Genomic DNA, 26483 nt, shown 5'->3' on the forward strand with positions numbered 1-26483 from the left:
AGCGGGCGGGGGGAGGAGGAGGAGGAGGAGGAGGAGGGCGGCACGGAGCTACGGGCGCGCGCCCCTGCCAGGGACCCTGCGTGCTGTGGCGGCGGCCGGCGCGGAGCCAGACCCCCGCGGGGCGCGGTGCGGGCGGGCTGAGGGCCACTCGCCGCCGCCTCGGGCGCTCGCAGCACCAGGAGCCGCGCCGTCCCCGCCGCCGCCGGGACTCCCTCCGCGGGCAGAGCGGGGGAGAATGACGGAGCTCCAGTCCGCCTTGCTACTGCGGAGACAACTAGCAGGTACCGGGCCGGGGCCCGGCGGCGGCGGCGGGGGGGGGGGGGGGGGGCGAGCCGCGGCGGCGGGCAGCGAGCGGGCGGGCGGAGGCCGGGGCCTGCGCGGGGGGAGGGGGCAGCGGCCGGCGACGCGCGCGCGTGGGGGGGGGGGGGAAGGGGAGATTAGGCCCCCCCGCGCCGCTCGCCTCCCGGCCGGGCGCTGAGGGAACTAGGCCGGGAGGGGGAGGGGGAGGCGGCCTGGCGGCCGCTGCCGGGGGGAGGGGTGCGAGGGCCGCCCGCGGGCAGCCGTCCCCGCGCTGCCCCCATCCCGCCGCCGCAGCGGGGCCTGCTCGGGCCCGGGGGGGGGGGGGGCGTCGCAACCGGCGGCCTCCCCGCGGCCCCGTCCCTGTGGGGGGAGAAGGGAGGCGCTTTCCGCCCCCACGGCGTGGGGGGCTCTGTGGGGCGAGGGGTGTCTGTCAGCCACCGAAAACCGCCCCTGGTGGGTGGGGGGGGGGGATCCGCTGCCTGGGAGCGGTGCCTCGGGCCCGGGGTGAGCCTGCCTCCCTGTAGGGCCCGGCGGTGCCGCGGAGGGCGCCTCGCCCCCGGCCTCCCCCCCCCCCCCCCCCCGAGCCCGGCGGCGGATCGGGGACCCCGCTCCCCTTTGCCGGGACTCGGGGGTGGGGGGGGGCCCGGGCAGCCCCGGGGTCGGGGGGGAGGGGGGCAGCGGGCCCCGGGGTGGCCGAGCGGGGCTGCCCGTCGCGGGGAGGGGCGAGGGGCTCTGCCGGGGCGAGAGGGCGGGACGGCGCCGGGGAAGGAGGAGTTGGCGATGCGGGGACAGGAAGGGACGGTGCCGCGGGCCCGGCCCGCCGCTGCGGCGGGGGGCGCCAGGGCAGAGCGGGGTCGCGGCGCGGCCCCGCTTCCCGGTTCGTTGCTGCGGCCCCCCCTTCCCCCCGGCTCCCTTTGTCCCGGCCCGGCGCTGCCGCGGGGCCCCGGCTCGGCTCGGCTCGGCGCGGCCGGCGGCGCGCAGGCGCGGGGCCGCCCGGCGGCGGGCGCACAATGCAGCTCCATGTGTCGCGGGCTGCCAGGTTTAAAGAGAAACGAGCCGGCAGCCGGCGCCGGGCGCGGCGAGGAGCCCGCCGGGCTGCGCCCCCTCCCCCCTCGCACATGCTGCCGGGCCGGGCCGGGCCGAGCCGCCCCTTCCGCGCAGCGCCGCGCCGCGCCGGGGCTGGCCCCTAGGCAAATCCGATTGCCTTTTTTGTCCCCGGCATGGAAATGGCTTCATAGCCACATAAGGCAATGTGCGCTAGGTGTACCTAGAGCCGGGCCCACGCGCCTCGGGCTGGCGCCGGAGCGGCCGCGCGAGGGGACGCGGTCGCCGGGCGGCACCGGGGCTCGCGGAGGAGGGTTTTGGCCGGGGGCGTCCGCAGCGCGGTGGGGAGGGGGCAGCGCCCCGTTAGCAGCGAGGGGGCGAAGTTGCGTAACCGGGGAGAGCCGGCCGGACGGTAGGGCTTGAGATGCAGGCAGGCGCATCTTCTAGCTGCAGTTGGTGGCAACAAGTTTACAACTTAAACACAGCCAACTTTGGCGTGGAAATTCTTTTATCCCTTTAAGGTGACATTCTTAAAAAAAAAAAAAAAAACTGAGCAGGCTTATCATGCTTACTGTGGCTGCGCTCTTGAACACGAACGCACACCTCTTAAAGCCTTAGTAACTACAGAAGCTGTTATCCGCGTTCACTGGGCGTCCGCACGTTCAGCTATGCTAGCAACAGTAGGTATGGACTTGCTGTAGGAGCTCTGGACCACATTTGATGCAAAGCTTCGCTTCCTTATAAATGATCTCTTTATGGAAGAAATAGTGTAGAACAGTTGCTCTCTAAGCTGGTGAAAATGAGTGTTTGGTAGCTTAATATAATTCCTCAGCTGTCTGTTTCTAGTTACTGGGATTTTTTTCCCATAACAAAAAGTGAGGGTTAGCTGTCAGCTTCTGTTGTATAGTGGTGGTTTTTGTTTGTTTTTGTTTTTTTTTTCCCCTCCCTCTTTACCTCTTTCTCTTTTGAGGTCCTAAAACCTTCTGTGAGCACACTGTGGTTGGATACCTAAATGGGCGTGTAGATTATTTTAGGTTTGTAGAAGCTAATCCCCAAATCTTCCTGCTCACTCCCTTCTGAAGGTTTTATATGCAGTGGTAAAAACTGGTAAGCTTTTCCAGTTGCCTCTGTTGCTGATACTGATTCAACTGTGCTGACTCAAGTGCAACCTTTTGCATGTAACGTACAACCATTTTGTGGGCTTTTCTGTTCTAAGTAATGTTAGTGCTGTTGGTATCCTTCTACATGGATAAAAAACTTGAAACCCTATTAAAAGTGATTGTGAATGTGCACAGTTCAGTGTGGTGGGTGTTGAAGAAATGTCTTGAGCTCTTCAGAAGTCCTGTCTGGAATAATTACTGACCTGAAAAGGAAGACAGTTTTTTCCATATTTAATAACCTAGGTAACATCTGCACTGAGCTGAAACTAGACTCTGACACTGCTTTTTCTGATGGCAGGCTACTTGAAGTCGCAATGCAGAGACTGAGCTTCATGATGTCTGATCTTCCTTCCCTACTGCTGGCTGTCTTCTTCCAAGTCTGAGCTGCTCCAAAGTGTCTCTTTGTTTACACCCACAATACTTGTTCTACCTCAAAACAAAAATCAACACTGGTATTTTTTTTCTCCTGATGGGGCTGATATTTCAGTCCTTCTGCTACATGCAGCTTTTGCATTATATCAAGTGTGGTGAGTCATTGGGTTGTATCTAGTGGTTGGGTTTTGCAGGACAGTAAACAGGTGGTGGAGATGAGTTGTGTGATCTGAATTGGTTTAGATTGCTCTGGATCACTCACTTACCAAAGTAGCATTACTCAAGCACAAGAGATCTGAAATCGGAGCTGTTAGACTTGGAGCAAGACATCCAGAAGTGAAGGGAGGTTGTAAGGGGGACCTAAAACACCAAAGTATGGTGGAGCAGTTGAGTATAACAACTCTGTAATGGATGAGGAGATACTAGATGGATATTTCTAACATTAAGAGGGTGGGAAAAATGACAAGGGAAGAAAGGAAGGTAAAACTGCAGTTTTTAGAACTGTTACCTGTTCTGACTCCTGTATGCTTTGGGTCTTAATAAAGGCATTATGGGTAAAATGGGTAAAATGGGTATCTATGGCATGTGGCACTTTAATGAAGGGTTTTTTGTTATTCTGAAAACTCCTCTAAAGTGGAGGTCAAACTGGAAGGCCTTCTTGGTTGTCAGACTTAAAACCGAGGGTTTTATCAGAAAACATTAAGGAAACTTCACAGCGCAGTCCCAAGTTGCTCCAGTAAGTGTACGAAGACAGACTTCTCGCTCTCCTGGAGCAAGCTGACTTAAAACTTCAGCAGGTAACTAGTACCACAGCACCATAGATAAAACATGCTTGTCTTATTATGCAGCATGTTCTAGATGCTTGTAATCGTCTGAGAGAGGACATTCAGTGGCAGTCTCAAAATATAACTTCTATTTAAAAAAAAAAATCTAAATTGGAAATAGCTTCAGTGCCTTTGCTAGTGAAATATTGACCTATTCACTAAGAGATGTATAGTAACTTGTCTTGTATCTAAATGTGCCTGCCCACCCCTAGGCACAAGAGCAGTTCAAATTGAGGTAGTCAGAACATTGGGTGGGGTTTTGTTGTTGTTTTGGTGGGTTTGGGGGGGGGGCAGGGGGAGGTGTAAGGGAACTGCTGAGTGGAGTTCTCTGACTATCAAAGCTGGTCCAGGCACTAGTACTTAGAGCACAGGCTGAGGACTGAAGGGAGGGTCTTGTGCATGGATGTCCATGGAACTAAATGGCTGCTTTTTCTCAAGCTTAATTGCAAGATCCAGCAGTTCCTGGAAATCTGTTAAAATCCAGTAAACCTATCTGCTTGTGTGGGTTCTTTCCCTTTGAAGGAGAAGGACACCTTGTGATGGATGGGTAATAATATGAAATTGAAGTTGCGACCCATCCATTTTTCCCTTATGGGTAAGGTACAGAAAAAATATAAGAATGAAGTGCCTCTGAACTTAAAAGTCTACATTAGGTAGATCAGCATAGCACTAGACCAGTAGAGTGTCTCTGTCCCTCCCTCACCTGCTCCCCCTGCAAAAAAAAAAGGGGGGGGTGTAAACTACATTCTCCCTACAGCCCCCAAACTGATTTTTTAAATTATTATTTTATTTATTTATTTTGAGAGAGAGAGACAATTGAGAGTTTAAAGCTACCCTTCTGGTCTCCAGATCTGTCAAGCCCAAGGGTTCTGCAGATTGAGGCATTTGTCTAAATGGTTTTATTTCATCTTTCTGCCAAATCCGTGCTGACACAGACTTGTTAGAGTAGGCAGACTTGTCTACTTCATACAGCAAAATCATGTAGAGAGGATGCAGTTAAATCGGTAGAGCACAGTGGAACCAGAAGTGCAAGTTCTCTTTAACATAAACATGGGTTGCTGAAAACAGGGGAATAGCCATGCCCTTGTTGGCCAAAGTTTTACTGTGTTGAAAATGTTCTCTAACTCGGGTATTAGTAAGGTTTTTGGTATCCTTTTTCAAACATGAGAAATGCAGCATTATTTCAATCTAAAGTGTATACAGCTCCTATTTCAAAGCAAAATTGTCTAGTTAAAAATTAACGAGTTGGAAAACTGTATTAAATACTTAATGTGACAGTTCAACAATCCTTATTTCCTCGTATGGAAAAATCTTCTCGTACAACATTAAGCTAGTTGAATTTCTGGCAATCAAACAGGATTTCCGTTTAAAATAATTGAATAATAAATTCTGAGGGAGCTGTAGAATTAAGATCACTTGGTAGATTGAAGTTGAGATGGCGTATCTCCCTGGTTGGCTGGTGGTGCAAGTGTTTGGTTACAACTGTGTACTGGCTATTTCCTGGCTTAGGGCAAGGTAATCACTTGAGTGGCACTGATCCGAAGTATTAAGTTGATGCTGATCTTCTGTTTGCTCCCTTGGAGAGGTCTGTTTGACCAGAAATTCTGTATTATCCTGAATTGTTAAGGTTCCATGGTCCTGCACTTGTCAACTTAAATGCCTTTTTAGAAAGGAATCTCCAATACTTTTAGACAACCCTCAACAGTCTTCACTGCTTTGATGCTTTTGGGGATGCTTAGATATATAGCATGTGTGTAGCACATACCTTAACACTCTTGAGGTGTAGGGCCCCCTTATAGCAGATAAGATAATTCGGTTCCTTGTGAGGATGTGTTGACAGAAGCATCAAAGCTACCCTGCTCACAGTGAGTCTATAGATAACATCGTTACTGAAACACGTGCCTTGTTACAGTGACTAGAGCCTGAGCAGTACAAGCAGCCTGAATTTCTGTTGTACTCAAATAACATAATGAATGCGACTTGTGGCAAACTTTACTAGCCACACATTAGTTATCCATGCAACAAGAATATTTGAAAGAGCTGAACTCTGCCTCCTCAAAGAAAAGAGTATTTATGACTGCGATCACCAGAGCAAAAGTTCAGGGCTGCTAGCAGTTTCAGAAAGTGAGGTTAAGCTAAATATAAAACGGAGGGGCTTGATGACTTGACCAATTGCTTGAACAGGATGAGCTGCCCGCCAGTAAAAATCTGCTTCATAAGCTCACCTCTTTAAGGGATTAGGTATAGTAACAGCCAGTTAGTAGACTGACTTAACCAGAACCAACTTCTCAGGGAAAGAACCAAGCTGATTATAAATTTTCCTTCCCTGCTCTCCCAAACCTAGGTGTTGTAAGCTGCGCTGAAGTATGGACATATCTGGATCTGACAGGAAAATGATTATTCTGTTCTCCTAGAGAATAGTGGAGTGGGGGAATACTGCTGGAGATGCTGTTAAATATGGAGTAAAATTAATACCTGTGTGAAAATACTTTCCTAGGAGAATTCCTGATTTATTGATAAGATCATTATTTGGAGATATTAAATCATCCAAATTCTACTAAATCGTTTTGCCTTATGTTACTGTTGCTAATGATTCTAACTTTAGTGTTAAAGAACTATCTGCTACAGAAATGTAAACAACAAGCAATTGACTGACTTGCCATAGTGGTATTTCTCTTTTTCTGGTCTAAAACTGATTTGAGATGAACCAAGTAGAGTTAAGTCCTCAAATAAAACTATCTGTTGTAATTATAACTGATTCTGCCTTGACTCTTCTGTATCTCTTCCTGATTTATTTATTTATTTATTTTCTTCACATAAGAGACTTGGAACACTACGTACACATTCACCTAAGATAGGATAGTTGGTCTCTTTTGGAGCTGGATATCAGTTATTTTTTTCCAAGCCCTACTATTCTAAACAGTTTGAGAATTTGAACTTTTTAGGTAAAAGTTGTTTGCCTAGAATAGGTGTTCTGCTAAATTTTCTTCTGATAATGTGTTTAATGCAACCTCTGTTTTGATCTAGATGTTCTTGTTTGCTGCCTTGGAGGCTGGGGTTTTTGATGGTCTTTAAGCATGTGGGATATTCTCCAGAAGTAAACTTCAAGAAGTACTGGTATGGAGTAGGATGGAAGCATTAAAAAAAAAAAAAAAAGGCAGCTTTTCATTTCCATCAAAAAGACTGGGTGATGAAGTGGAACTGAAAGGCGTCTCCTGTCTGCTGTTCTGAAAGTATGAACTAATCAAATACTAAAATGAATGGAGAAAACTAGATACCTAGGGAAGGAAGAGTGGGTGATTTGGGAGAAGAGGAGGGCACGTGCCTCTTGAAGCCCTGCCTGCTTCTTGTCCCAGCAAAGAATCTGGACAGCAAAGGAAAAGAATTTGGGCAACACTTGAGGCTGCAGACCTGTGCTATCACTGCTTTGCAACTGCTTTGTGCTTCAGTCTTCAGTGGTGTATGGATACTTGTCAGAAGACTGGTCTTGGCAATATCTTTCACCTAAGGAATCTAGTAGGTCTGAGCTCTAGGTTACCCTGCAAATGTAAATATGAATATTTACTTCTCTTCTCCTTCCCCCACTCTCAGATCCAAAGCAGATCAGCTGGAACAGAGATCAGATAACCAGACCCTGTAAGAACACTAAGTATAGCAATCTAAATGAAATAGGATTCCATAAAAAAATAACTGCTCTCCGGGGCATGAATGTTACAGTGCTTCTACTGGTTTAGAAAGACCGAGTTGCTTTTACTATCATTCTTAATGTACATTGTTGCTTGAAGGAAAACTATTTTCATGCACTCATCACGATATCTAGTACGTGAAACTGGCTGGCATTGTAGTTAGATCAGCACCAAGCGTGAGACAACAGATGATGTTGTGAGGAGTCACTTAAAGGGAAAATGAGTGTCTAAACAGTTCTGAATAACAATGTAGCTCAAATTAGGATATGCAAGCCTATTATTCATATTACAGGCAAGAGAAAACAAGCCAGAAAAGTGTCCCTGATTTGCGCAACTTCTTATGCATATGATGGGGAAAGCTGACAAAGTCCTTAGATGTTAGCATCTCCCTATGGCTTAGTCTTGCGACACAGATTTTTCTAGTGGATGTCCTGGAATCCCATCTCTTTCCTTTACGTAAACCACATACAGGTACTAGAACTCCTCATTCTGCTCAAGAGTCACGTTTCATAACTGATGCCTATTATGGCCACTCAGAAGATACTTGGATGGAATTTTTTTGTAACTTTAAGCTACTGGTAGTTTGCAAACAGCTGTAAAGAAGTTATAACTTTTTTCTACTACCTACACTAGGCTCAATTACATTCATATGACTGATACCTAGGATGACATTTGTTGTGTCACATTCTAGCAGTGTATGCTGTAGACTTCTGTAGCTCCCTAGGCCCCTTTTTAGGCAAGAGAAATAAGCGCTTGTAGAGAGTGAGTCTTCTGACCTGTTTTTTGACATCTGCTTTGGGATGAGATAATCAGTGGAGTCTAGGGAGCTACTTATCCTAATTAGATTTCTGTCAACTAAACGCTGTGACCATCTCAAATATGGACAGAATCATGTACCCACCTAATACTTGTCTGACTCTTGTTAACAACAAAAACACTCATCAGACACTGAGGGCAAAAAAGAAGGTAGCACTTACCTTATACTGGGTGTGATGGATGAACGTGGCTCCTTGCTGTAGGCTGCTCTCTGGGTAAACCACTGAATGTTACCTGGTGGGATACTTGCTTCCTTTCAAGCATAGACTTACAGCCAGGGTTCCTACACTCCTCTTGACTCTCCTGGTTCTTCCCTTCCTCTTACCTCTGCCCTCCTCCTCTCCGCCCCTGCTTCCTGGGATGCTTTTACAGATCTCCTTTTTAAATCAAGTGGTGTAATTGTGCTAGATTCTGGTATGATAGGATACAGAAAGCATGTTTTGAGCAATCTAGGCAATTCAGGAAACAGTTTTTCTCCATTTCTACCAAAATTACATGATTGATATTAACATGAACATATGTTCTGATCCTACTGCTGAGAAAGTCTTAACTCTGGAAGTATAAGTATTTCAAAGCCTTAAACAAAACTATGAATCACAAAATATACTGATGAAAACCTCTGAATTTCCAGTGTTATGTGCATGCTAGTTCAGACAGGAAAAGAACATCTTGAGAGAAAAGACTTGCAGGCTTGGTAGATGCTCAGCTCTCTGCTGTTACTGATCTGCAGAGATTTTTCTGTAATAGCAAATACACAAGGAGGAGGGGGGGGAGAGGAGACCTTCCTTGTGTTTATGCTTAAGTGTGGCATGTTGCGAAAGTTTGAATGTACATGGAAGATCTCTGTGTATGAAGAGAGCTACAGAAAGAACATGTCTCAATGGGTCATCCCTCTTCTTGTCTGTCTTTAGGACTCAGGTAAGATGGTGTCTGGGAACAGGTCATGAGCTGTGTAAACTGGGTTGTGGGGTCAGAGAGGTAGCTGGATATCTGTGATCTAACTGTGAGTTTACATGACAGATCTGGCTTTGAGACCTTTAATTTGAGATAGGTGCCTGAGGGAACGTTGACAGTGTCTGTCAGTGGCCACCTCAATAGACTTCGGGGACTATGGGGGAATTTCTTAAGAACCAAGACAACTCTGAAGACCCATAAGCTTCCAATCGGTCTGTTAAGAGTCAGCTCTTGAATGTCTGTCTTCAAGTAAGCCACAGCTCATGCAAATGTGGAGCTACAGAATACATATAGTTGGGAAACTCAATTCTTACCTCATATCTGGAACAACATGACACTTCAGTAGTGAAAGAATCCCAGTCTCCATCCATTCAAGTTTCTCTGGAACTATAGCCTTCATCTACAGGCCTGTTGTGGCAGTTTTGGCAGCTTCTGCCCCTTCGCTAGGGCTAGTGCTGCTGTTTGTGGAGCTGAGCTGTGAACTTGACTAAGAAATTGATACTGTATTTATTTACTAATCCAAAACCACCTTGTCCTCCATCCCTCCAAAACCTGACTTGCTATGCAGATCCCTGGAAGGCTGAACTGGTATAACTGAGGAGACGGCAAGCAAAACATGGTGATGCAGCAGTGTGTTAAGCTGCGTCTCACTGCACTGAGAAAATGTCAGTGAGCGACTTGTCCTGTTAACACTAATAGTACAACCCTCCCTACGAAGTCTCTAAAGTGAGAGGAGAAGTAGATCTGTAGAGTTCTGTAATGCTGCTGTTATCAACAGAGGGTGATGTGCAGAGTATCAGAAATCAGTTTGTTATTAGGCTAAAGTTAAGGGCTAAATCTAGAGCAGCTACTGAACTGTTTGATAGAGACCTCTTTTAACACAGATTTGTCTTTACTGCTTCAGTCTGATTCCAAAATAATTAGAAATGCATTTGTGAGACTAAGACTTTTCCATGTCTTAATTGCTATCTTGCTTGTCACTGCCGAAGTGGCTACCAGGAATGTGCATCTTTCCTATCTGCTGTTTTGGCTGAACTAACACTTCTTGGATGAGCTTGTGGAGCAAGACAGAACATGATGAAAGTAGATAATATGGAGTGCTCTTGGAATACATCTTTGCAAGGAGATCACGTTGCTTCAACAGTAACCCAACCCTAATCTTCTAGAATCAAAGATTTGGAACCTGGTATGTAGACAGAAGGGAAAGTCCTGGAAGTCGTAACTGACCTCAGTTAAGTAATGTAACTATATGGAAGTCACAGCTTGGTATACAGAAGAGGAGTCTCACATGATGATTTTCAGTACATACACACTTCAGAAGCTTCTGGACTAGTGCTGAGACTTGCAAAAGGCGACCAAAAAAGAAACAAACCTGTTTTATTTCAGCCTCTGGTATGGCCCATTCCTGTCTGGTGCTGGGAGCTGACTGTCCGGTAGCTAGATAATGACTTCTCCAGTAGCCTTAACTAAGGCTTAGGCTGCTCAGACTGCATTTATTTTCCTGAACTCAATCCACTGACTGCACAAAACCCAAGCTCTTATTGAGGAGGCTGCTATTTAAAAACACTATAGAAGCTTATATATTTTGAAAGCTTTCTTCTGTAATACAACTTACAGTGCTCTGAAGTGTTCATACGCGGTGGCTGGCTGCCTGAAACTGCAAGCTGCAAAGTTGAGATGCCGCACATAGCTGCTGCATGCAGCCATGGGGCTGTTTCTGCTTAGTCACTTTTGTTGACACTGTTTTGCTTTTGGATTTGTAAAAGTCTCTTGGCTTATATAAAGGCAGTTTTAGTGAGTGTGGGAACGTTGGTAGTTTGGTGTAAACTAAATGCTGAAAACTGGAAGCACCGCTCATAGTACTGTATTGGCTCAAGTTTAAGGCAACAGTAACTTAGTTCTGGTTTACTGAAAACTAAACCACGAGTGAAGCAGTGTGTTGTTGCGTTGCCAAATTACGTGGGAGGCTAGCCATTAGAGTCTGTTCTAGATTTAAACAACTTTGCTGGATCATGGGCCTGTAGTCTTCCATGTCTCCCAAATCAGGTACAGATTCAGCAGTGGGATTAAAGGAACTGAATGTCTAAATAATTTATCAGCAGGCCATAGGATTCGTTTCCCAGTATGCTGCTACTTGGCGCCTACCCAGGTTTGTGCTGCTGTAGCTGTCAGCTGCAGCATGAGCTCCCAGGACTCTACCTGACGCTGCTTCTGGAGCAAACGTGAGAATCTTTCTCTGGGAAGAAAAACTTCTCCTACATAAACTCTCAGAAATGCAGGGAACTGGTCTAAATATTAAACCATAGTGCATGCTGCATAATAGTAGCAAGAAAGTTGCACTTAAATTTGGGCACAGAGATGATGGGGATTTTTCAACATACTCAGATTTACATTACAAAAAAATACAGGATAGCTCTAGCTAAACAGATCATGAAAGCTGAAAAATAACTTTTTGAGGGATATGGTTCCTCATAGGTGTGAGACTTCTGCATTTCAAGGGCTTATATGCTAGCCCTTCTCTTCAGCAGGGCTTGGTAGAGGACCAGCGTTAAGGGCTTGTTCCTCCTCCCCACTCTTTGCAGGGGGATTGGATCCTTTGCTTTACGAGCCACGCTCATCCGTGTGTCCCTGTAGGAGCCCTCTTGCTCAGCCTGCAAGTGGTTAACTGCCTTAGTTGGTGGGAAGTGACAGACATAAGGAACAGCTGCCTTGTTTTGTTGAAGGCCGTGTCAGCGCCGCTGGCGGCCCTGGTCGGTGGGCAGAGCAGCCTGGCTGCCTCGCAGCAGCTCTGCCCAGCGCCGGGCATCGGCTCCTCTCTTGCCGCAGAGTTGCATCACCCTCTTCGTTTGGGGGTTTGGTACGCAGAGCTGGATAAAGATTTCACTAGTTCCTGAGTTGAGGCTCATGAAGAGATAGGCACTTCTGCTGCCTAACCTTTCTGATATGCATCACTGGCTATATCCAGGAGAAAGAAGAGGAGGAGGAAGTGGCAAACAAATGGGGAAAAAACAACCAAACCAAAAAAACCAAACCCCACTAAACTAAGCTTCAGCATCCACAAGCAATGAAGGGTAAAACAGCTGAGAGTGGTGTTTTTTTCACATCCCAGAGCAAAACTTCCCTGAGTGAGCTGCTTTCTTTTTTCTTTTTTTTTTCTCCCCCCCCCCCCCCCATCTAGTCTTCAGTATAGCATTAAATGAGGTCTCTCATCCAGATTATCCATATAATTTGCCAGGGGTTATTCTCTATAATTCTACTGGAGAAGGTGCTTGAACTTCTACCCGTGCTGCAGGACAGGTAACTTGAGCTTAAAGCATTGTTTTATCTTAAGTTACAGTGTTTATGTAAGCAGTAACTGTTTGAGCTGGGCTTCAGCTGTTGCTACTGTGAAAAGAAAGTACAAAACCCCTTCTTTTTATGAGCAGAGAATGATACCATCTCCAGTAAAAGGAGTAACTCCATAATTTGATTTATTGGCAGCACTCATGTTTCCCTCACGGCTGTAACTGAAGATTTTTGTCAATGGCTGTCCCCACCGTACAGTTGACAGACTTTCTGCATTACAAGACTTGGCATCCAGCAATCTTATTCTTTCTCACAAGATCTTTTACAATGTAGTGCTGCAAGGTCTTGAGCATGAGTCAGAATGAGAGCTGGCTTTCATTGGAACCAGCTATATGAAAAATGCGTGAAAGGACTTGAGGGTAAGGAAGAGCTCCTATTTTGAGGCTGAGGCAGATGTAAAAAGAAATGGAAATAGCACAAATCAAAAAAGAAAAAAAAGTGCATGCTGGGCTTCAAAATCGTATGGTGTATCTGGATAGACAGAAGCATGCTGAATTTTCCAGCATCTGAACTTTGACAGGCCTGTTTATTGTCTTATCAGTGAGAAGTGATAACTAGTAAACAGTAAGGAAGCTAATTGAGAGCAGCTTGAGGTTTAACAGTTTTCTCCCTGTGGAAATGTAGGAATGAGAGAGCTTGGTGGGTTGGGGTTTTTTTTGTTTGTTTGGTGTTGGGTGGGGTGTGGAGTTTTGTTTTGTTTTTGTTTTTTTTTTTGCTCAAGCGCAAGCTTGGAAATCTTAAGGTGAGATACTTAAATCTGGAATTTGCACTTTTTCTGTCAAGGTCAGTAGTTGTTGTTACCCTGGATGCCTGCTGTTTGGGGTAACAAAGAACAGGAAAGTGGGAAATGAGGAAAATATGGCTTTATTGTGGTGCAGATGTTATTGTCAGAAGGATGACTTGCAGAGGTTAGGACAGAAATCCTCTTTTGCACAAGCAATAGACAATGTATATATAATTATACATGAAAAAGGAGGATATACTCCAGTATAACATGGTAGAATTTTTCATGCCTGTTGCTGAAGGGAAGTAGGCAAGGAGCTGGAGAAGCCTAATATTTGGAGATGTGAAGTGAATTGGTCTGTAGCCCTCCAGCAACAGCTACTTTAAACTTTAATCCTGGTATCATGTGATGCCCTTACCTCTTCTCTCTGTCCCTTTCACCAAAAATTCAATGGAATCGTCACTCTGGTTCATGCTGTTGTTTCCAGCCTCTCTTGGACCTCAGAGGGTGAGAAGAGAACTGGCCTGCTTGGCAGAAGTGGGGTCATGTCATCCTTCTTGGTTTTGAAATTTGTGTCTTGGTTAAATAGCCTGTGATATTACCTGTTCTTTCAGGCACTGTCCTGTTTAAAAAAAAAAACAAAAAACAAAACAACAGCAACAAAAAAGATTTGGACCAACATCTGTTCTCTCTGTCCTGCACCTTGGAGAGTGACTAGTCAACTTAGTTGAAATACTGAAACCACCGCTGAGTAGCTTCTAGGGAAAAACCTTGCAGTGTACCCCCATGGCAATGACATTTTGGGGGTGCTTAACGTTGCATCATATGTTAAGAGCTAGTGGGAGATGCACTTGACTGAATTAGTAATGGCCAAGCGAAGTCAATATTCCTGTCATCTACCTGTTCAGGACTGGCCCTTGTGAGGACTCCTGCTGTCCCCCCCGCTTTGGTTTCGAAGGCTTAGGGCTTGAATTGATTCTTGCGGCTTTGTTTGAACTGTGCTTTGAATGGTTAAATTCTTAACTGACCAATGTTATCCGCAAGCTTCCTGGCAAATCAGTTGGGACTTGATGGTAGCCGCCTTCCCATAAAGACATGAAGTCCTCTCCTGAGCTGAGGAAGCGTTTTTGAGGATCTTCTAAGCGCCTCTTTTTTAGTAGTGCCTAGCAATAGTGGTGTTCTGTGCTCATTCTATTCAGTTTGCGCGGGAGGAATGTATAGACTAACTGTGGAAGCATACACTGACATCTTTAAATAATTGCGGCTGCATAATGGCTGACAGAAATTAAAATAAGTGCAGTAGTAATTCTAAAAAAAAAAACCAACCCCCCCCCTAATTTATTCTGAAAAAAAACTGACCTGTTGTAGGAATAACTTCTTCCCTTCTCCTGTCCTAAATATCAAAGATTTATCAGAACTTTGTACATACTGTTTAGATTAAGAATTTCAATTTGGTATCATGATGGTATTTCAACTTCTTGGACTTGAAGCTCTTGGTTAAAAGATGACATCTCCTCTCCCCCCTCTCTCCCTGCCTCTCTCCTGATTTCAGTTTTAGGCAAACTCGTTTGATCTGTTTGTTTCCGAATCCTTCTTCTTTCACTGGAGCAGGCGCCAAACAAGCTTAGTGGAGTCTGCATCTAGGTCTGACTTTTGCATGGCGATTTCCAGATATGCTTTCCTTCTGGCAGTAACTGTATAAAGTAGCCTATAGTATCTTAAAATCCTATGTTGCTTATCACTAGTGGATAAAGCTATTAAAAAAAAAAAAAAAAAAGTAACTCTTAGCTGCTTTTCATATGCTCTTGAATCGCCACCTTCTAGGTTCACGCCGAATAGTTTGGAGTGTTTGGAATCATTATCCCCAAAATGCCCTGGGCACATGTCTCAAATGGTTGATTTTCAGAATCTGAAAATATTTAAGGGAAGCAGGATGTTAGTTTAAAAATATGGTGTGACTTTGTTCTTCAGTTCTTTTTTTTTTTTCTCTCTCTCTCTCTCTCCTCAGAGCTAAAATATATTCTATTTTAATCTGGTTCCTTAGTGTTCTTGTAGTATGTTATTTTTAATTGCAGAAAATCTGTGTTTTTTGACTTGCAGACACTTGGTAGCTAGTTCAGGAGCCCACATCCTTGGGTCCTGAGTTCTGTTTTTCAGCCTTTCTGAGACAAGTGAACTTTGGTTCATGATGTACTTGGCAAACAGCTTTAGAGTTAGCCTGTGTGTCTCCACTTTGACAGTATGCTGTTGTATGCGGTAGGGAGTTCAGAATACTCGTGCAGATCATAAGTCTGTCAGTAGGCACCAAATCATTGCAAATCATGAGCTTTTTTGTTTTGGCCTCCTGTAGAGACATGAAGAAAAACAGCAAATGCATATCATAGACGCTTAAAGTCATTCTTAAATTTTTTTTCTACACAGAGCTCAACAAAAATCCAGTGGAAGGCTTTTCAGCGGGCTTAATAGATGACAATGATCTTTATCGATGGGAAGTCCTTATTATTGGTCCTCCAGATACACTATAGTAAGTACTGCTACTTGTACAGAAACTTAAGCGAACTCTGATTTACTAGTTCTAGTTTGGTCTAAGTGAGCAGAAGCTAGCCTAAGTCTCTATGCTGAGTAGTTTATAGATAACTAAGTTAGGTAATGCTATTCTGTTGCTAGTAAAGTATCTGTAAATAGCTGAATTTGCTATGTGGAAGCTCTAAATTGCTTTGCTACCCTGGGAAGAATGCGACCCAGATCCCTTAGTGTGCTGCTGTAGACATGAGAAAGAACAGGGTATGCTGAGAGGCAACTTTGTTTTCTATGCCTTTAAGGCAGATGTACTCGGACTGCTGTCCTCCCGTTGCTGTGAGGTTCTAGGTTAGCCTCTAGTACCAATTTAAACCATTCCAACCTAGTGCTGGCAATTGCAGGAAAGTACTCAGTAGATGGGTGCAGTTGTAAAGCTGCAGCAGGCTATAGAATTAGCCTCAAGTCCCATCAATTCAGGACGTTTCAGCCTCCATAATTGATAACTCGCTGAGGAGAGCTTTCCCATGTGAGCAAGGGTGTGTTAATGCTGATCAAATTTGAATTGTTGGGAAACTTTCTACAGTGGGCTTCAAAAAGCTGTAATTTAATAGAGCCTAACTCTTTTCTTGCTGCCACGGACTAGGATCTCTAATTGGAATTTGAACACAAAACCATGAAGTTCAGACAGTCGCTTCTCTTCCTGGACTCAAAGCTGGCTGTGTTTATGCAGCTATGTATTTCTGAAGCACTGTGGTAGGTGCAGTGTGATTTGTGCCTCTAGGGAGTGGGCAAAGGCTTTAGCTGATCGAGAGAGTGATTTGTCTCCTCCTCATAGAGCTTCTATATGATCATCTATCCTAGCTCCTGGGAAAGGTTTTATGCCTAGAAGAGGTCAGTTTAAAGTGTGCCTCTTAAAGATGAGCTGTTCTCCTTCATTAAGCTGTTCCAGTGGTAAATTACTGATACAAAAAGCCTTCTAGTGGCATTTACTTGAGGTCAGTTCTGGTTACAACATCAAGTTGTCATATACCTTTGTTTGCAGGCTTTGAAGTAAGTGTTTAAATGCGGTAATCAGATGCTTTGCTTCTCAAGCTCGCTATGTTGTGCTCCTCAAGTCTTTCGTGAGACAAATCTCCCAACTTCTCAATTGGTTCTGTGACCTCTTTTGAACAGTCTAGTCATGAGCCGTTATATTCTCATGGCTCTTTTATACTGTCAGCAAAGACATACTGCTTCTAACTGAGCCTTTTCCTCATATATCTAAGAATTGCAGTAGCATGTATGGAGGTGTGTGTGGTGTTTTGTGTTTACTTGTTGGGTTTTACTCCCCCCCCCCCCCAAAGGTGCTGAGCTTGTTTTGAGACTTTTTCCTAGGAAGCTGTCTGCTGTTCCAGTCCTTAGTCACTGCTTTCCAAAATAGTATTATACTGAATCCTTCCTTCCTGATTGATTTTTACTGTGGCAGTAGAACAAAATATTCTAACTTAACCAGGGAATCAGCTTTTTTTTTTTTAACTTTAGTCTCATTCCTTGTTCCACTTTTTTTTCCCCTGAATTTACCTAAAAAGACTTTGGACTTGGTGAATGGCTCTGTTAGGACCCAATGTATCGGGAATGCTGCTTAAAAATGTCACTGACATCTTGTGATTGACAACTGCACTTTAACTAGTTACTAAAGTGTATCTAGTTACAGCTCCGTGTTCATATGCAGCTGTGGCGTGATGTGGGGAACCAGGTATGCCACCCAGCCCAGCAGCTTTGTTAGCTAGATCTGCTCCTTTAAGAAGGGAAGGAGGATTTTTTTTTTTTTTTTTTTAACTATGAGAAAAAGACTTACTGCTTTAGAGCTATCAACAAATGTAATCTAACTCTTCTCTGTCTTGACTAGTACTGCTGTTAAAATAGCCAGTCTTGTTTCTGGGATTCTCAGCCTTCCCAGGAACAAGAATTCTCTGGAAACTGCCTGCCTTTCCAAAATTTGTAGAAAATGAATACTATTGGTTCAGATCCCCTCAGCTGCCTTCTTCTAAGAGCCAAGTCATTTAGACTGGGTGATCTATTTGTTTGTTTATCCTTTTTAAGGATGAGACACTTGCTAGAATTGCACATTTGCCTTGTTGCTGGTGGTAAGACTTCTCGGTAGCCTGTGGGCTTTGAATACTGGCTCCTGCTCCATTCCAAATACAGAAAAGATAAATGCACTGAACAGCTTTCTTTCCTACCACAGTTCTTTTGTGTGTGTTGCCGCTGAGGAGTGGCTCGTCATACTACACCGCATCTCGCACTGCACTCTTCAGTGGTTATGTTCCAGTTCTCATAATCTCTGCTGCTGCAATTTCAAACTTGGTTATAAACTTTGGTTACAAGAAATGACAGTAACAGGGCAAGTGTTATAAGGCTTTCTTTTCAATACAGGCTTCACACTTCTCAAAAGCGAATATTCCTGGATATCGAAACCTCACTATCTAAATAAGTCAGTTGCCTCAGTAGGTATGTACTTCCCACTTGAGAACTGGATATCTAGCGTTTACTGTCGTTCTCCAGTTTAGTGGGTAACTGTAACGCGGAACATCTCACTGTCATGTTTGAGTCCATCTAGCAAAGTGCTGGAAAGGTAGTACTGGCAATTTTTAAAAAGTAGTGCTGGAGATGCAAAGAAAGTTTGCTGTAATTTTCCATTGAGGCTTACTGCTACAGACTGATATCGAGAGATGGGGACCGCTTAAGGTGTCCTAAAGGAAGAATACAAGCAGGTATCTGCTGGGCTGTACTTTAGTCTCGGTAAGGGGAGTTATTGGCAGCACCTTGACTTTTTCTTTTTTTGTTAATAAATGCAGTAGGAAAAAACCTTAAGTTGTAATTCCAGATGGTGGATTTCTTGTGCAGTTTTTTGAATTTACTTTTGCTCTGGAACATCGTCATAATTCTAAAAAAGGAGCAAGCAGTAGGGAACTGGCAGTATCTTGTGAAAGGATCTCAGTCTAGAAACTCCTTGTGTTGCATATGAAAATACTGGTACTGTTAATTACCAACATGGTGTTCAGGTTTACCCCTCGCACAGCTTAAGATGTTGATGCATCATTAAGTTCCAGCCTTCAACTGAAGCTTAAAAGAAACTCTACTAAGATATTTTTGATTCCCCAGTGAAGGTGGTGTTTTCAAGGCTCATCTTACTTTTCCAAAAGACTATCCACTGAGGCCGCCAAAAATGAAGTTCATCACAGAAATCTGGCACCCAAATGGTAAGAAATGCCAAAGTTTCCATTTATCTTGCAACTAAGAAATGTTGTGAATAAAGATTTGTGCATTTATTTTCAGGCCAGAAATATGAAACTCTGCATTTACGTTGTCTTCGCCTCAAAAAGAAGTAGTAAGCATTGCAGAGTTCTTAAACTCTGCTCTGAGAGACTGCTCCTAAAGTATTTTTACTAGCTTTCTGAATTCTTAGTAACTGTATAGGTTTTTTTCTATGTATGTAATGCAAAATTCTGGTCTGAGGAGACCAGATAACTACAAATAACTTGATTTTTCTAGCTGCCATTTGTCGTACCATTAAGTACTTCATCTTACTGTATTACTGATTTGGTGGTTCAGTATAGAAGGCCTGGGTTTGTCTTCCAGTGAAGCGTGAAGTAACAGCCTCCTTTTAGCCCCTCTGAAGATGATTCCTGCTAAAGCTTCATTTATTTCTGGGCTGCTGGACATAGGTGGGAAGGTAACATAAAACAGAAGAGGGTTTTTACTGGGAAAGAGGAATGCTCTTCAGGTTCTAAAGTCAGTGTCTGAGTTGCAGACATGGAAAGCTGGGAGGAGACCAGCACGGTGCTCTGGTCCTAAAGAAATTTCTGATACTGTGTCAGTTCAACTCTAGAAATATCAGAATACTTGTCAGGCAGATTCCAATTCCAGCAACTTAAATTATATTCCAGTATACTGCAGTAATATCCAGCTGATGCTTTTGCTGTGGGATGAGAAAAAGGTCACCCTCTGATTTGCTGAACTGGAAAAAGTCACCCTCTAATTTGCTAATCTTAGCAGAAAAATGCTGTAGTGGAAGCCCATCTAAATAGTCTTGCAAGCGGTAGCCTGGTGTTAGAAGTCCCCTCCCTGCCCCCCCAAAATTCTAGGTCAGAATAACTGACCAAGCCTCACTTCCTGGAGACTAACTTCTATAACGATTAATTACTTTCCTTTTTCATAAAGCCTCTTCACCAGCTTGTTTTGAGACTAGCTGGAGTGAAGGTTAATGGTTCTATAACTAGCTTGAAGAAATGCCAGCATGTTGTTCATTACTGAAATGTGTCTTGTTCTGTTTTGTAGTTGACAAGAATGGTGATGTCTGCATTTCAATTCTTCACGAGCCTGGAGAAGACAAATATGGCTATGAAAAACCTGAGGAACGCTGGCTTCCCATTCACACAGTGGAAACTATAATGATTAGTGTAATTTCTATGCTGGCAGATCCCAATGGTGATTCTCCTGCTAATGTTGATGCAGCGGTAAGATTTTTTTTTTCTTGGACTGCAAATGGTTTTTAGTATAGAAAGCTAAACTCCTTGCTACAGAGTTTTGCTTCTAGTGTGACAAACGGTACAGTAATTTTTTGGAAGAATCTTTTATAACTAAGCTAAGGCTACCTTATTATTGAGAAAAGCCCGCATGCTGTGAAACATAATTACTAGTTAGTCCTTGTATAACTAATGAAGTACACTTAAACGTCTTTCATATAGGCTACAAGGTAAAGATGCTGTCAAACTTCATAGGCAGTGGTTTAATTTCTCCTATACAGTAATGCATTTATTTGGAGTAAATTTGTGCTCACAGGATACCTACGGGTAAATTTTAGCTCCTTTCATCTTGGAAAATTCAAGATAGCTGGCTGTGTAAAATCCTGTGTGGCTATATACAGCTACCAGTTCCAACAGCTGTTAAGTTTAGCTGCGGAAGTTGATATATTCTAAAACTTGTTTTGATTCCCAATATGTTACTTGTGTATTAAAAGTTTTGTCTAAGAAATTACGTAAGATGCTGATTTATTGATTTGAACAGAAGGAGAAAATGCCTTGCTAAGGATGGGGAGAACGGCATGGGTCAGAGTCAGAAAACCAAAGTGAATTTGCAGTGAGGACTTCTGTCATTAGGGAGACACAAATGTTTCATGCAAAATAGTGTTTCTGGAGTGTGACCTATGCTGCGGGGTTGTATAAATGCATTTTTCAATTATCTGAAAGAGCTGCTTTTACAGCAGAATAGCAGTTAGGCTAATAGGTGTTTGTGGTGGGGAAGGAAGAAGTCTCAGTGCTGAGATGTGCTAACTTACTTTCATTTAGATTACTGTTGGCGTATAGTTCAGCAAAGACTAACGCATGAAGTATTGTTAAAGAGAAGTTTAGGGGTTTTATTTTGTAGATTTTTTTTTCTTTTGTTTTTGTGGGGGTTTTTAACGGCCCTGGGAGAGTGAGGAAAAGGGAGGTGGTAATCGGAAAGCATGAGGCTTTCTAGAAGCATGTTAACCTGCTTTGTTGAACTAGTTTAACTTTCCTAAGGTGGCCAGGAGTTTGGTTTCCTGAAGCCTTTGATCTACAATGCTGTTAGTATTTCTAAAGGTGGTTGAGCTTGTCTGAAAAATAATGGTGGAAATAGTCTCATGCAAAACAAACCTAATGGGGCAGGGGGGAGCTAAGTAGTAGTGAAGAAGTCCTCATCTAACATTCTTGTGAGCGTTGGACATTCCCTCCTGTGTCATGTTACTGGTGGAAACAAATATCCAGGACATGTGAGTGTTTCCTGCTGGCAAACCTGAGAATACTGGGAGGAGCAAAATATTAATGAAATGCTAAAAGTACAATTAGAATTCCTGTTTGCAAACTCATGTATGTTGAATGATGCTGACCTAGTACTGGAGAACGCTTGTATTTTTAGCTATGCTTATCACCCTCTTAGCATCATATCTTTTGCAGTCTTTTCCTGTATTTTACTCCTAATCTCTGCCAATGACTTCAGGGGTGACTTCCCCTCTGTATGATAGATGTTATATCTAAAGCTATGCCTTTTAAAGGAGTTGTAAGTTTACCCACTGGTGAGTAGGTATCTGAGCCTTATGGTGAAAGCTGAAAAAGTCTTAGGGAAACAGCATTCCCTACCCCAGCTTGAAGGAACAAGAACTTAAATCCATCTCTGACTATGAGGACGATATTAAGGCATCAGTGATGTAATGGTTGCTAGTGACCACAGCAATATAAGAGCAGGGGGTAAAATATCTGCTTCATAGAAAACTGAACAACGCGTGTTGGAGCGCTGTCTCTTGCTGTGGGGAAAAATACAAGGGACAAGAGCCTGAACAGACACTGCCAGAGGCAAATAGAACAGTTCACGACCTGAGTCTTGGAGAGGTTGCTGCCAAATTGGGAACATCACTTGCCTTGCAATTTTGAACACTGTTTCACAGAGCTACAAATCCAAAAGGTGGAAACAAAACCTAAGTATCTGAAGCTAGGAAGGCGTGAATCCAAAGCTTTTCTTGGCCTTAAGCCCTCTTGCATAAACTGCCCTGTGTCTCCGTCCAACGAACCAAATGCTTGCTGTATTAATTGCTGGAAAAGGAGAACAAATTAATTAGTAGCTTTTTTTTGTGCTTTTGCTAGAAAAATAAGACCTGCTGGGCTTGTCAAGATACTGACTGTGACTAGGTGAGCTTCAAGGCGGTGAATGTTAGGATGTATCAACTGCCACTATCTTCTCTGGCTCAAATGTGCTACAGCCTTCACCCCACACAGGGGATGAGTTTTGCCTGCTACATTACTTCAGGAAAAGACTAAGCATGCAAATATTGCTTATACCAAAAACTAACATCTGTACAACCTATTTCATGAACTAATGGGTTCTCGGGTTCCTTGGGTTCTCTCTCTCTCTCCCCCCTTTTTTTTTTTTTTTTTTTTTTAAACTACTTCAGTGACTAACTGTAAGGTAGTGTCCAATACATCAACCTTAGTCACATTTTGTGATGCTCCTGCACTTTAATCTGAGCTCTTCATGAAGCTGGTACAAAATCAAAGTTTAAAACTGACTGCATTTCTTTGTGTGGGTTTGTGGTGATACCATGGCACATGTCCGGGTTCAGACTTACCTGTCTTGCCTATCTTCCTGTTTGTCTTTATCTTTGCTCTTCATCTATGCAGTTCTAAAATTGGATAGCTGTCACAAAACGCGTATGGGGATGGTCTCTGAACATTCTGTTAGATCTTCCTCACGGAGCCAATATCTTGCAGCCAGATCTAACTAGATTTCCTTCCTTTTGAAGGACACTATACCTCTTCTAAATAGTGTAACTTCTGCAGTTCTACCCTGGAGTGTCCTGGTTGAAAGTCCTCAATGTCTGATTGAAAGGGAATTGAAACTGTCCTAAAAATTGCAGAATAACTACTGGCTCAACAAAGTTGCTGTGTGCCTTTGTTCATCACTGCAGATAAAGTTAGCTCCTATAACCTGTGTGAATAGGTTCTGGTCTATAGACCGTTGCTTCTAGAGCAAGCTGAAATGATTTCAGCTTTGACATTGCGAACTGCTTGTAACCACCAGGTTAGTCTTGAAGAATGCCAAAATGTCAAGGGTGGGGGTGGGGGGTGGGTAGGCCACATCTTCACTGTCTTGTGGGTAACGCACAGAAACCCAGAGCGATCTCTGCTTTCTAAGCCCTGAATGTCACAGGTATTTAGTGACTAGCTCAATGGCTGTAAACAAGTTTGAGCGTTGATTGGATGGTTAGTATCCAGAAACATAAACGCCAGGATTCTTCCTGGAATTTGTACGCTGTTATAGCACCGATATCTGAAAGCTGTCTATTCAATTGCAGAAAGAATGGAGAGAAGACAGAAATGGAGAATTCAAAAGAAAAGTTGCCCGCTGTGTAAGAAAAAGCCAAGAAACTGCTTTTGAGTGACACTTATTCAGCAGCTAGTAGCTTCACTTTTTTCAGGGTAAGTATTCTTCTGAAGTAGAGTCAGTTACCTGAGTTGAGAGTTTTTTCTGGATTAGACAAGTGTTGCTGAGCTCCTAATTTTTTGTTGTTCAAAAACAAAAACTGCAACCTTTTTTTTTTTTTTCCACCAGCTTGGTTGCAGTGGAGTGTTTTGGCTATATTTTATACTAAAGACTTCATGGTTAAGGAAGTACTTAACAACTTTGCAGCGCAGCTACAGCACCCTCTGCCTACATTGGGGAACTTTACTAGTACTAGGGGATTATGGCACTGCCCCTAATTCAATGGGGTTGTACTGGCCAGACTACTAAATTGGCTTACTAAATGCTCCTGCTAGTTACCACCTTCATGAAGAAAGAAAAAAGTATAGGAGATAGTTCCTCTATCTCTTATACTCTTGTAAGAATTAGTTTTGTCTGAAAAAAGCTTTATTTGTGACAAGCTAGTATTGCAGCATCTCTTATCTGAAGAAATGCTTTGATTGAAATGAACTTTTTCCTGTGTAGAGAAAGCATGAGAAGTGCTTAGTATTTTCCAAAAGACCAGGCAAAGGAACTGAATCTCTTATGCAGCTGTCCAAAACTGTACTGTAAGAATTGCTAGTGCAACTGAAAGTTTCCTTTTCTTTTGGAGAAAGAGGGAGTAGCTGTGAGAAACACTCCAGAGTATCCTCAATTAACCTTAATTCTGTTGCCATATTAAAGCTGGCCATAGTGAAAGCATGTTCATGACAAATACTAGCTATTGATTTCTGGAAGGCAAAATCTTTCCAAAGTCTTGGTGACTCCTCCAAAGCAAGTGATGACAAGTTGGACGAGAGGGGGCCGTATAGTGGGTTTCAAATAAGCGCAGTCTGCTTTGGCAGCTGTGGTATTTAACAAAGCACTGCGGTGTCATTTTGTACTGCACTCTGCTGCTCAGTCAGCATCTATCAATCACAATAAATGATGTATAAAAACTCTCAATGGTAAATCTTCAAGTGTTTTGCACTAAGTTTGAGCAATGAAAGCTTCATACACTGTGCACTTGACAAGCGACTTAAAAGTGATAGGAGCTCAGATATACAGTATGCTGCACTAATTCAAATCTGTCTCAGGTGATGACTTTGGATTTATGCATCTTCTACTTAGAGGTATGTAAAGTTCCTGAACAAGTATCAAACATCTTCCTTGAACAGAAACACTATTTAAGATCTTAGAATAAATAAGGATTGTGAGGGGTTTTATTCTAATGAATTTGATTTTTTTGTAGGTCTTCAATTGAGAAACATGGCACTGTTTTTTTCCTGCACTCTACCCACCTATTGCTGGACTTCTGTTGTTACAAGTTGGCAAACACTGGCTGGAACTGGGCTGCAATAAAACATGCCAGTTATCAATGCTGACAAGAGCCTAACAAGTGCCAACACAAGATGATTACGCATTTTGAAATCTAATGAACTGCTTTAACCTTCAGGAAGAATTGTAAAGATGTGTACATAGCACAACATGATCCGGATAATATATATACTGTTCATGTACATCCACAAATACACATTGTACCAAATAATGCTGTCTGTAGTTAGGATAAGAATCGTGTAAATTCTAAAGATTTTAGCAGGTTTTTCTCTCCCTATTCATTGTTTCCTATCAGTTAAAAAAAAAACAACAAAAACAACAACAAAAAAACTTGTGAAGCATGTCAGACTAAAACCAATTAGGATAAAGACTTTTTTCCACTTAATTTTCCTTTGACCCACTGAGGCTTAATTAAAATCTCTTGCTTATTAAAGTTTAGTATCTCCTTTGGTTTTTGGAAATGTGCTCCCTCTTATTCCCTCGTCAGAATTTAAGATTTTCCTAATTAAACCCTGAAAGGATTTGCTATCAATTACTTGCGTCTTCTTTTACGATGACCTTTGTAGTCTCAAAGGTGCTTTTTTCTTTCCCCTCCTTTTTAAAACCCAATTGCACATACTTCTTGAATTGGGTATAGCAATAAAACTGGCCATGGAGCACCCTTAAGCAGCCTGCTGGGCTTTTACCTTCCAAAGGACTTGAGTGCTTTCATTTGGAAGTTCAGTTGACTAAGTTAGTCCAAGATAGGATGAGCTGCTTTTTCTGGGTGACTTTTCTTTTTTCTCTTTTTTTCTTCTTTTTTTCCCCTTGCCTTTTTTCATTGCCTGTTTGTGGGGCAGGGTGTGTGTATGGGAGGCTTGTTTTTTCTCAAAGTTGAATTCAAGCATGCACATCTGTAGGCTTTCAAATGACTAATTTCTGGGTTTGGTATCAAAAATACTTTCCCTCCTTATCCCTTTTCTCTTCTGTGGCCCTTCATATTCTTTGCCTTCTACTTCAGAGTTTCCTCACCTAATGTACAAAGAAAATTGCGATGTATATTTTCATGTAATTTGATTTTTGGAATTCTGTCACCTTCTGTAGTGAGTTCTTCCAAAATATAATTTTTTCCAATAATGTTGTGTCAACCTGGCTGTTTTCAGTATCTTAAATAGGAAGGGGGAACTGCAGTTAGAGCACAACTTACTTGAACGCCTTCACTGACCTAAAAGTCAGCAAACATTTGTTAAATTTGACATTGTATTTAATCTTGAAGTTGCAATTAAAATAACCCTTTCTTTCTCTTACAACTGTCTTGGAGCTCCTGTGAACAAATCCTGATCTCAAAGTACCTAGTAACTGTTTTCCAAGCCTATCTGAAATAACAGCGTAAACAGAGTAACCGACTAATAAAGCAGAGGTTTTAGTGTCATTAAAAGTCATC

At 43.3% G+C, this 26483-nt stretch overlaps 1 protein-coding gene across 2 annotated transcripts; it reads left to right on the forward strand.

Annotated features, from left to right (window-relative positions):
* The first annotated feature begins 42 nt into the window (after positions 1–42).
* UBE2G1 (ubiquitin conjugating enzyme E2 G1) lies at positions 43–26176 on the forward strand. 2 transcript variants are annotated; one of them, XM_067309915.1, is made up of 6 exons: positions 43–281; positions 15647–15749; positions 18890–18987; positions 20066–20244; positions 23598–23721; positions 24975–26176. In XM_067309915.1, the coding sequence occupies exons 1-5, from the start codon at positions 236–238 to the stop codon at positions 23682–23684; spliced, it is 513 nt and encodes a 170-aa protein (XP_067166016.1). In that variant the 5' UTR covers positions 43–235; the 3' UTR covers positions 23685–23721; positions 24975–26176. The 2 variants fall into 2 exon arrangements, with proteins under 2 accessions (XP_067166016.1, XP_067166017.1); XM_067309916.1 differs by lacking the exon at positions 43–281 and having other exon boundaries at positions 15666–15749; positions 18895–18987.
* The last annotated feature ends 307 nt before the right edge of the window (positions 26177–26483 follow it).

This window comes from Apteryx mantelli, chromosome 22 (genome assembly GCF_036417845.1).
Source record: "Apteryx mantelli isolate bAptMan1 chromosome 22, bAptMan1.hap1, whole genome shotgun sequence".
NCBI lineage: Eukaryota > Metazoa > Chordata > Aves > Apterygiformes > Apterygidae > Apteryx > Apteryx mantelli.